This window comes from Oncorhynchus nerka, linkage group LG7 (genome assembly GCF_034236695.1).
Source record: "Oncorhynchus nerka isolate Pitt River linkage group LG7, Oner_Uvic_2.0, whole genome shotgun sequence".
Classification (NCBI taxonomy): Eukaryota; Metazoa; Chordata; class Actinopteri; order Salmoniformes; family Salmonidae; genus Oncorhynchus; species Oncorhynchus nerka.
Window position 1 is genome coordinate 24,136,651 of NC_088402.1, and position 12,279 is coordinate 24,148,929.

General features: G+C 41.2%; 1 protein-coding gene across 16 annotated transcripts in view; it reads left to right on the plus strand.

The window, feature by feature from the left end:
* LOC115131343 (focal adhesion kinase 1-like) overlaps positions 1-12,279 on the plus strand; it is a 174,403-nt gene that overhangs the window by 126,558 nt on the left and 35,566 nt on the right. For all 16 annotated transcript variants that reach the window (XR_010464293.1, XR_010464294.1, XM_065020353.1 and 13 more), the window contains 6 exons: positions 2,347-2,487; positions 3,073-3,150; positions 3,895-4,002; positions 8,882-8,999; positions 10,995-11,025; positions 11,696-11,769. Coding sequence is in view for 14 of the 16 variants with exons in the window: in XM_065020353.1 (XP_064876425.1) it covers positions 2,347-2,487; positions 3,073-3,150; positions 3,895-4,002; positions 8,882-8,999; positions 10,995-11,025; positions 11,696-11,769 (550 nt within the window). In the remaining 2 variants the exon portion in view is untranslated. The remainder of the gene's footprint in view (positions 1-2,346; positions 2,488-3,072; positions 3,151-3,894; positions 4,003-8,881; positions 9,000-10,994; positions 11,026-11,695; positions 11,770-12,279) is intronic.

Genomic DNA, 12,279 nt, shown 5'->3' on the forward strand with positions numbered 1-12,279 from the left:
ACTGAAAGTGTAATCAAATTAGGCAATAAAATAAATTATTGATTACACAGAGGTTCACATTTACATAATTACCATCGCCAGGTTTACAGCAGAAGGTTTCCATTTAGAGAGATGATGACTGGCTCTGCTGGAAAAAGTGGAGGGAAACGTGAGTTTCATTTGGTTTGGCACCAGAGTCAACACATGTGTATCCCAAATAGCACCCTGTTATCTCTAAAGTGCACTACTTTTTACTATGGACACTGGTCAAAAGTAGTGCACTATATAGGGCACAGGTGTCAAACTCCATGGAATGAGTTTGACTTCTATGATATAGGGAAGAGGGTGCCATTTGGGATGAATACAGTGTCAGAGGACGTCTTTAGAATGATGTACTTGTGTGAACATTTCCAACCTGTTTTAACTCCACCTGATGGGTTGACTTTAGGACTCTATATGCTCATAAATCCACTTTTTAATAGTGAATATTCTGATCTTTGTCAGGTCAAAACATGACATCTGTTACAACTACAGTGTACTATAAGTTGTCTTTATGCTGTCAATGTCTTTCAAAGTACTACTGTGTATACACCGGGGGAAACTTGCCATCAGTTTGCCTGTACCAACATTAAAGCACATCATCAAGGGTAGTCAAATGGAATAGAATATATACAGATTCAGAAAGATTCATCTATACACATCAGTACACTACTGTACTGTAGCAACTGTAGGCCAGCTCATTGGCCCTACTCAGCTGGGAGGGCCCTCCCTCCCTGCCAGGGTTCTTAGGGGAGATGGAGAGATACTCTGAGCTCAGCTTCCTCTCAGGAAGGGTGGAGGGGACAAGATCTGTGATTACTCTACATGCTACTATTATGTTCTACAGTAACTAAGACCTCCAGATAGGATCAGGGGATCCATTCCTAGAATTCCGGTGTTTTCCAACCCCCACCCCCTGACCGTTAAGTGGAGTCTAAAATGCTGCATTTATAAGTCGTTGATTTTAAAAGCCAGTATGCAGACTAATAGGATAGACAGCTGTTAGCATAAGTCCTTGATGAATTAGCCTAACTCTGCAGGGAGTTGATTTACATTACATAATTGCAGTGGCATTTTTAATTAGAAGGTGTGTGTGTGTGTGTGTGTGTGTGTGTGTGTGTGTGTGTGTGTGTGTGTGTGTGTGTGTGTGTGTGTGTGTGTGTGTGTGTGTGCTCCAGTCAGTGTGTAGTAATAGTGTCAACATCAGCTGTCATTAAAGCACGATGTCTCATGCATTTTTAATGGAGTTTAAACTCACTGGCCGTGTAATGGACGACAGAGTCACTATTGACCCGGTCACATTGATCAGGCCACCAGCTCCAATAGTCTCTAAACTGGTTGAACTATGAACTGGTCTGTCTCACTCACTCGTGTGTAATAAAATGGCACCCTTTTCCCTTCACCCATTGGGCTCTGGTCAAAGTAAGGGGCACTATAAAGGGAATAGGGTGCAATTTGGGGGACACACCCCCAGTCCCCTGCTATGACCCTAATTGGCATGACACTCAATATATATTCTCCAATCAATACGGTTATCAATATCATTCACTTCTTTCTCACAGAGGTAAAGTGTATTAAAGTGATGGACAGCTTTTTTTAAAGGGGCGTTCTGGGATTCTGAAGGGGTAAGACAGTTCAACTAAATTCAGTCATGTTATATACTTTAAGAATCAATGGCTATATATCATTACTTTAAAACCCCTTCAAGTGGATGTACTAATCTCAGATTGCCCATTTAGAGCAGAGTGGAGAAATGAACTAGAGCATTGCTTTCCTTTAGCGGTAGTCTGTGTTTTAAGCAAGCTCCTCTTGTTCAATGACAAGCCAAACATCATGTAGTCTATGGAATCAGAACAATAGAAAGGGAAAGGGGGAGACCTAGTCAGTTGTCCAATTGAATGTATTCAACTGAAATGTGTCTTCCGCATTTAACCCAACCCCTCTGAATCAGAGAGGTGCGGGGGGCTGCCTTAATCGACATCCACGTCTTCAGTGCCCGGGGAACAGTGGGTTAACTGCCTTGTTCAGGGGCAGAACAACAGAAGAGCTGCCTACTGTCCTTCACCCGGGATAACTTTCCTTGTCTTTCATGTGTTTCACACTTGCTCTGTTTGATACTATTAACGTGACTTGGTGTATCAGTGCCCCGTTCTCTATGCCCTGGCAAGCTTAACCAGGACCATGGTTGTGTCCCAAATGGCACCCTATTCCCAACATAGTGCACTACTTCTGACCACGTCCAAAAGTAATACACGATATAAGGAATAGGGTGCCATGAGGGACAGGTGGGTCTGCCTGTCTAGTAACTACTCTCTCCCTCTCTGCCAGGCCAAAACCCTGCGGAAGCTGATTCAGCAGACGTTCAAACAGTTTGCCAACATGAATGATGACCAGAGCATCCTCAAGTTCCTGGAGATTCTGGCGCCCGTTTACAGATATGATAAGGAGTGTTTTAAATGTGCTCTCGGGGTAGGCTGAATTTCACTTGATTACATGTTTTCTTCTGGCTTTCAAATAAAACATATAGCGTCAAGATGGACATTTTAAGAATCCCAGAGAATGACTCGTACTGAACACAACTGAACTCGTACTGAACACGACTTAACTTGTACTGAACACGACTGAATGGGTTGTACTTGTTTTCTCAGAAACTCTATGGTAGTTAGGTGTGGAGTAATGCCTGGGATATTATGGTTGTATTTGGGTGGGTCTAGTCTGCATCTCTGTAGCTTAAATAAAAAATAACCAGGTTCATAGTGTCCCCTACTGGCCATAAGGAAAACAACAGTTGTTGTTTTTTGTTTCCCAGCAATGACAAAAGATGGTAACAATTAATCTAGCATTCCCTCAGATCTACTTCAAACGGTTCAAATGATGTAGCAGATGTGTTTTCATGGTTATGAGTTGGCACTTTGAATCCGACAGATTGAACTCTCAACTTAAATGTCATTGTGTGTGTTTCGCTCTTTTCCTCTTGTTGATTCGTGACTGAATTGAAGACATTTCTCAAATCTTCTTTTTGTTTTTCTCTCCGTCTTCCTTTCCTCCTGACAGTTGAGCTGGGTCATCCAAGTAGAGCTAGCCATTGGACCCGAGGAGGGCATTAGCTACCTTACAGACAAGGGTTCGACTGTGAGTCGGAAATGTTCATTTCAATATGTATTGTGTTGTGTATCCTTGTCCTGCATCTCCACACAAACAAGCACAGCCATTACAGTTGCACAACTTATATAGTTTTGACTGAAACCAAAGACGTCAAACTAAAGATATTTAGGACATATGGTGTGGTTTTCCTCGAAGAACCAAACACTACTTGTAACCTAGGAGTTGGTCTCTCTTCTATCTCCTCCCTATACAATACATTTCTGCCCTGAAATATTGGCATGAATGAACTGGGATTTTCAAAGAGTATTCCTGATCATTTTCATGTTGTCCTCAGGGGCTGAGGTAATGAAACACATGTGTCTGTCTGTCCGTGTGTGTGTGAAAATCTTCCCAAAATGGCCCAAGGATTTTTGTTGTTTTTACCCATCAAACTGAGGGTATCAGATGTGTTCCATGTTATATCGCCATGAGCCATGGCGTTGAGAGGTTAGTTCTGGAAGCCACGAGACCCCTCTCATTCAAAGGATACGCCAAAAACATCCCTCTCAAACAACAAAAAATGTGCCGCTTGAAATGGAATGTTTTCACTGAAAGAATAGCTAGATAACACAAAATACATCTTCCTGAGAAATACTGTGACCATTTTAAAGTTAAAATGGAATCATCATTACTTTAAGAGTCATCTGAAACATTGTACATTAACACGTATTTTGCTCCCTTGCGTGCACTTTAATGAATTGATTGATTGATTGATTGATTCCTCTTCTCCAGCCAACACACCTGGCCAACTTCACCCAGGTGCAGACCATTGGATACTCCGTCATGGAGGACAAGGAGAGGAAGGGCATGCTGCAGCTCAACGTGGCCGGTGCTGCTGAGGTACCAATCAACCATTTCATAATAACCCTTACATTACCATGAGGTTGACTTGAACATGATTCATTCAACATGAGTAAGTGCACACATTGATATAACCTTTGTGAATAGTGCTAATTTGACTTAATATTAGATCACTTTTTTGTAGCCAAGTCCCCCCTCCCCCTCTCTGTATGTACTCATATTGTGTTTTTATTGAGATTTTCCTTTGTGTCAATATCTGCTTTCAATTTACTACTATTGGAAGCGGAAGTAGCATGTGAAACATGGATTTCTTGGGATGGATTTTTCAGAACAGTGGACATAAGTGTTCCATTTACAAATGGTTCCACATAGAGGTCTTCCTGTTGGGGATTACTTTTACTGTAACACACATTCATTCACTCTGGGCTCCCCCCTGTATGAATGGACCCTTTCATTTGTGATGGGCTGGCCATAGAGGATTATTATAGTATTGTGTTACTACTCTGTCTGCCATAGAGGATTATTATAGTATTGTGTTACTACTCTGTCTGCCATAGAGGATTATTATAGTATTGTGTTACTACTCTGTCTGCCATAGAGGATTATTATAGTATTGTGTTACTACTCTGTCTGCCATAGAGGATTATTATAGTATTGGGTTACTACTCTGTCTGCTCGGCCATAGAGGATTATTATAGTATTGTGTTACTACTCTGTCTGCCATAGAGGATTAGTATAGTATTGTGTTACTACTCTGTCTGCCATAGAGGATTATTATAGTATTGTGTTACTACTCTGTCTGCCATAGAGGATTATTATAGTATTGTGTTACTACTCTGTCTGCCATAGAGGATTATTATAGTATTGGGTTACTACTCTGTCTGCCATAGAGGATTATTATAGTATTGGGTTACTACTCTGTCTGCCCGGCCATAGAGGATTATTATAGTATTGGGTTACTACTCTGTCTGCCATAGAGGATTATTATAGTATTGGTTTACTACTCTGTCTGCCCGGCCATAGAGGATTATTATAGTATTGGGTTACTACTCTGTCTGCCATAGAGAATTATTATAGTATTGGGTTACTACTCTGTCTGTCCGGCCATAGAGGATTATTATAGTATTGTGTTACTACTCTGTCTGCCATAGAGGATTATTATAGTATTGGGTTACTACTCTGTCTGCCCGTCCATAGAGGATTATTGTAGTATTGTGTTACTACTCTGTCTGCCATAGATGATTATTATAGTATTGGGTTACTACACTGTCTGCCATAGAGGATTATTATAGTATTGGGTTACTACACTGTCTGCCCGTCCATAGAGGTTTATTATAGTACTGTGTTACTACTCTGTCTGCCTGTCCATAGAGGGTTATTATAGTATTGTGTTACTACTCTGTCTGCCTGTCCATAGAGGGTTATTATAGTATTGTGTTACTACTCTGTCTGCCATAGAGGATTATTATAGTATTGTGTTACTACTCTGTCTGCCTGTCCATAGAGGATTATTATAGTATTGTGTTACTACTCTGTCTGCCATAGAGGATTATTATAGTATTGTGTTACTACTCTGTCTGCCTGTCCATAGAGGATTATTATAGTATTGTGTTACTACTCTGTCTGCCATAGAGGATTATTATAGTATTGTGTTACTACTCTGTCTGCCATAGAGGATTATTATAGTATTGTGTTACTACTCTGTCTGCCCATTAGAGGATTATTATAGTATTTGTGTTACTACTCTGTCTGCCATAGAGGATTATTATAGTATTGTGTTACTACTCTGTCATAGAGGATTATTATAGTATTGTGTTATATAGATTATTGTATTGTTACTACTCTGTCTGCCATAGAGGATTATTATAGTATTGTGTTACTACTCTGTCTGCCATAGAGGATTATTATAGTATTGTGTTACAACTCTGTCTGGCATAGAGGATTATTATAGTATTGGGTTACTACTCTGTCTGTCTGTCTGTCCATAGAGGATTATTGTAGTATTGTGTTACTACTCTGTCTGCCATAGAGGATTATTATAGTATTGGGTTACTACTCTGTCTGCCATAGAGGATTATTATAGTATTGGGTTATTACTCTGTCTGCCATAGAGGATTATTATAGTATTGGTTTACTACTCTGTCTGCCCGGCCATAGAGAATTATTATAGTATTGGGTTACTACTCTGTCTGTCCGGCCATAGAGGATTATTATAGTATTGTGTTACTACTCTGTCTGCCATAGAGGATTATTATAGTATTGGGTTACTACTCTGTCTGCCCGTCCATAGAGGATTATTGTAGTATTGTGTTACTACTCTGTCTGCCATAGATGATTATTATAGTATTGTGTTACTACTCTGTCTGCCATAGAGGATTATTATAGTATTGTGTTACTACTCTGTCTGCCCGTCCATAGAGGATTATTATAGTATTGGGTTACTACACTGTCTGCCATAGAGGATTATTATAGTATTGGGTTACTACTCTGTCTGTCTGTCTGTCCATAGAGGATTATTGTAGTATTGTGTTACTACTCTGTCTGCCATAGAGGATTATTATAGTATTGGGTTACTACTCTGTCTGCCATAGATGATTATTATAGTATTGGGTTACTACTCTGTCTGCCATAGAGGATTATTATAGTATTGGGTTACTACTCTGTCTGCCATAGAGGATTATTATAGTATTGGGTTATTACTCTGTCTGCCATAGAGGATTATTATAGTATTGGTTTACTACTCTGTCTGCCATAGAGGATTATTATAGTATTGTGTTACTACTCTGTCTGCCATAGAGGATTATTATAGTATTGGTTTACTACTCTGTCTGCCATAGAGAATTATTATAGTATTGTGTTACTACTCTGTCTGCCATAGAGGATTATTATAGTATTGTGTTACTACTCTGTCTGCCATAGAGGATTATTATAGTATTGTGTTACTACTCTGTCTGCCATAGAGGATTATTATAGTATTGTGTTACTACTCTGTCTGCCATAGAGGATTATTATAGTATTGCCATAGATGATTATTATAGTATTGTGTTACTACTCTGTCTGCCATAGAGGATTATTATAGTATTGTGTTACTACTCTGTCTGCCATAGAGGATTATTATAGTATTGTGTTACTACTGTGTCTGCCCGTCCATAGATGATTATTATAGTATTGGGTTACTACTCTGCCTGTCAGTCAGTGGTAGCGCAGAGCACATGTCCCAAATGGCACCCTATTCGCTGTATAGTGCACTACTTTTGACCAGAGCCATATGCGCTCTAGACCAAAGTAGTGCACTATAAAGGGAATAGGGTGCCATCTTGGACGCAAGCCAGGAGTAAGATGTGGCGGGTGGTAAAGTGAGGAACACAGTCACAGTGCTATTCTGTAGTCATCTGTTCACTGTGGTATTACTGTTGTAATGAATCAGCACAGGAAGGAAGTTATGTCAGTGGAATACATGGATATTGTGTGTGTGTCTGTGTGTTAGTGAGCCTGTGTTCCTGAATGCGTGTGTAACCATGTGTGTGTCTGTAGTGTGTGTGTCTGTGTTTCTGTAGTGCGTGTATGTGTCTGTAGTGCGTGCATGTGTCTGTAGTGTGTGTATGTGTCTGTAGTGTGTGTTTGCGTGCGTGCGTGTGTGTCTGCAGTGTGTGCGTGTGTGTCTGCAGTGTGTGTGTGTGTCTGCAGTGTGAGTGTGTGTGTGTGTGTCTGTAGTGTGTGTCTGTAGTGTGTGTGTGTATGTGTCTGTAGTGTGTGTGTGTGTCTGCAGTGTGTGTTTGCGTGCGTGCGTGTGTGTGTGTGTGTCTGCAGTGTGTGTGTGTCTGCAGTGTGAGTGTGTGTGTGTGTGTCTGTAGTGTGTGTCTGCAGGGTGTTTGTGTGTGTGTCTGCAGTGTGTGTGTGTGTGTGTGTGTCTGCGTGTGTCTGCGTGTGTCTGCAGTGTATGTGTGTGTGTGTGTCTGCAGTGTGTGTGTCTGCAGTGTGTGTGTGTGTGGTGTGTGTGGGTCTGCAGTGTGTGTGGGTCTGCAGTGTGTGTGGGTCTGCAGTTTGTGTGTGTGGGTCTGCAGTGTGTGTGTGTGTCTGCAGTGTGTGTGTCTGCAGTGTATCTGCAGTGTGTGTGTGTGTGTCTGCAGTGTGTGTCTGCAGTGTATCGTGTGTGCGTGTGCGTGTGTGTGTGTGTGTGTGTGTGTGTGTGTGTGCGTGTGTGTCTGCAGTGTGTGTGTGTGTGTCTGCAGTGTGAGTGTGTGTGTGTGTGTTTGTAGTGTGTGTCTGTAGTGTGTGTATGTGTCTGTAGTGTGTGTGTGTGTGTGTCTGCAGTGTGTGTTTGCGTGCGCGCGTGCGTGTGTGTCTGCAGTGTGTGTGTGTGTGTCTGCAGTGTGTGTGTGTCTGCAGTGTGTGTGTGTGTGTGTCTGTAGTGTGTGTCTGCAGGGTGTTTGTGTGTGTGTCTGCAGTGTGTGTGTGTGTGTCTGCGTGTGTCTGCGTGTCTCTGCAGTGTATGTGTGTGTGTGTGTCTGCAGTGTGTGTGTCTGCAGTGTGTGTGTGTGTGGTGTGTGTGGGTCTGCAGTGTGTGTGGGTCTGCAGTGTGTGTGTGTGTCTGCAGTGTGTGTGTCTGCAGTGTATCTGCAGTGTGTGTGTGTGTGTCTGCAGTGTGTGTCTGCAGTGTATCGTGTGTGTGTGTGTGTGTGTATGTGTGTGTGTGTGTGTGTGTGTGTGTGTGTGTGTGTGTGTGTTGGTCTGCAGTTTGTGTGTCTGTGTTTGAGACAAATGCGGAGTTCCCCCTACAGTGTTTGTGTGATGGGAGGGGGCAGCTGGCAGCCCCAGGCAGAGCAGAACAGTTGTAACAGCCCTGTCTGTCTGTCTGTCTGTCCCTCTGCCCGTGCTGGTAATAATGGCTCTTTGTGGGCTGCTGTTGTGTCCACAGCCTCTCACAGTGACCACGCCGTCACTCACCACAGCTGAAAACATGGCCGACCTCATAGACGGCTACTGTCGCCTGGTAAACGGAGTCACCCAGTCCTTCATCATACGGCCGCAGAAAGGTACATCTTCCTCACACACACACACACACACACACACACACTGTCTCAAAAACACACTAAGAAGTGTACTTGCGTATGTTTGATAGCTTGTGTTTGTGTTGATTTTACTAGATGGTTTTCAAGACACACACACACACTATCTCAGAAAGATAGTAGTCTACATTTGAGTTTGAGTTGTTTTGCTGCTGACATGGTTAGGTAAGTCTCACACTGTCTGAAAAGGATACTTCTACTAAGAAGTATTACTGTAGTTGAAGGGTTTGTGTCTATTGACATTACTTGGTTTTCAAGATAGCGTTGCGGCAGTGACGGTCACAGATTCACTCTGCCTTGGGTGATGTTGTCATTTGAGTCTAAATGGACTGCATTGTATTAGGCAATCACCATGACAGTAGGCAGTAGTGTGATTTCTTTCTGTTTACAAGGTTTCCAGTTGTAGCTTGATTTGGAATCATGTATTGTTTTGGTCATGACTGCCATGTTTAGTAGTCGTAGTTGAATTCACTTTCAATACATTTATCAGTCTGAGAGAGATTTGGTATTTTCAACAAACACCTAGTCTTTTCTCGAGCAGTAAAGCATTAGAGATCTGTTTTTGGGGAGGGGTCTTTTAAGCCTTTTTTGGAGTTGGACTGTGTGCTTTTTCCTGTGTGGGAGGGAGGGGAGCGGTTCAAACAGGCTACTCCTCTCCTGTGTTTGTGATTTTCCCCTCATTTTACATTTAACATTTTAGTCATTTAGCAGTGTGACTTACAGTAGTGAGTGCATACAGTTTTCATACTTTTTCACATTGGTCCCCCGTGGGAGTCGAACCAACAACCCGAGCATTGCAAGCGCCAATGCTTTACCAACTGAGCCACACGGGACCGAGACCACCTCTTCCTTTTTATTTAATCTTTTTTTAGTGGGTAGATTTGATTTGATTTTGCCGATAGTGTAGCTTCCAGCAATGTAATTGTCTGCATCATTTCCAATCCCCCATATATTTTTGGGGTAAATATATGTACAAAATATACATATATTTATTTTTTATATATTTTCCGTTATTATTTTCCCCTAATCCTACCATCCCAAGTGGAGTAAACTAATGGACAACAACACTTAGTCTTCTACTCCCAGTTTATACATACTAGTTACATTTGACAGACACTATTTTACAAAAGTTGTCTTTTGTTTGTTTTTATTTCCATCCTTCAGCTCCACTCAACCCCTCCCATCTATCTCTGAACACCATCCATCCTTCAGCTCCACTCAACCCCTCCCATCTATCTCTGAACACCATCCAGTTTTTATTTATTTGTCATATATTTTTCAACTGTGCTGTGATGTTTCACAAAAATTCTGAACCTTTCTATTCTCATAGATTCAACAGATTGTAAATTAAAGATAAATATTTTAGCTAAGAGTATTGGTATATTATTGATTGATCGATTGACTATGACTTTTTAAATCAACCAGCAGTGCTATTTGCAGAGTTAGTTCCAGATAAATGTTGCATTTCTTCAGCCATTCCTGAACCTGTGACCAAAAATAAGCTACATATGGACAGTACCAAAACTTAATGATCTAATGATTCTGTCTCTTTGCAGCAAAAATCAGCAGAACTGGGATAGTTGTATCCCCCAAATATATACAATTTTATTAGTTGTGAGAATTTTGGATTATAATTTAAATTAAAAAACTCCAATTTTGGAATCCCGCATAGTTTTGTGTAAATTCATAAACCATGTGCCATGGAATCGGTACATTAAAAATCTCTTCCCAACTATTTTGCAATCTATATGGTAGAGCTGTCCATTTTTTGGTCCTTAAATGAAACCGGTATACTTTTTTATTTATCACAATTTTCTTCAGCCAATTTTGGTCTTTTAATGCGAGGCCGACAGACAAGTTTCAGATAACACTGTCACTTGGAATTTTGTATTCTGGTATTCAAAATGATGATGCTTTACGGTATATGCTTTGCTTAACAATATCTCTCATCTGTATTTTTAGAGGGAGAGAGAGCACTGCCTTCAATCCCCAAGTAAGTATCTGCCATACACTAAATGATTTGTCAATGGGTATTTTTACATGTTCATTCATGTAAAAATGATATATGATGGTGTTAACATAAAGAGCTGTGTAAGAAACAAACAAACAAACAAACATGCGGGAAAAAACATCTGCTCAGTAAATCTATTTGTAGGACCCCTAGCGTCAGAGCTCTGTTATCCAATGACACCCATTGTATTTCCTCTTCATGCTATAATTACTGGACATTAGGTAATTCAGGGAAATCAGTTGACTAGTCAGAACTTTTCCACACCTTCTCTCACTCTTTTAAAAACCCACTCAAGACAGTTCTGGGGCTTATTCCTGATAAATAGTTCCCTACAGTAGGATCTTCTCAGAATATCTCCTCCCTATTCCCCTCCTATTGGTCCAGCACCTCCACACTAGATTCTTCCAAGACTGTTCTGTTCTCTTATTGGTTCAGCACCTCAACACTCGATGCTTCCAAGAAGAAGAGTGGCTCAGTGGAGGAGAATGATACTCAGCATAGTGTGGATGTTTTCCACATAGCCCCAGAGATTATTTTCAGGAATATGCTGGATCCTCCTGGAGTTGCTGTGGATGCTGTTGATTTACTTGCTGGTTTTAGGTTAGGGAATTTCTCATGTTGATCCTCTCTGTCTCCAACCTTTACCCTTCAGGGTGCCCAACAATGAGAAGAGGATAGTAGAGGGGGTGGTCCGGAGCGCCGGGGTGCGTGCCATCTCTGTCTCAGGTAAGAGATCTGTGCCTCCTCAACATCGCAGACTTTTACTGGATATAGCAGGGTTATTGATGGAAGAAAATATGACCATGCTTTTTTATAATATAATCCCAATCAAGATCATTCCAGATGCTTCCTGTCAATTGATCTGTAAAGCTACTGGATATTATTACATATTAGATATCTAATACAGAACCCATCACATGAAATCCCTTACTTGGATGTGTGTGGGTATTGGGGTTTAATGATGCTCAATGATGGATAAACAGGCTATTATACTTTAGCCATTTATAAAAAGCTGGCAGAATTGATATGATTTAGGCCTAGTCTCTGTCAGCTCTAGTCTTTGTTGTTGATCCTAAGATATAGATGGTTAGTGCAATCACAGGACATGTTAAGCTTTCTCCACCGATTATTCTTCTAAGAGCAAGAACAGATGCCGGGCGTGTGTGTGGTGGTAACAGGAAATCAATTCAGCATGATAAGTAATGGTGAAGCTGAGTAATTCGGGGCTGAAGGGCT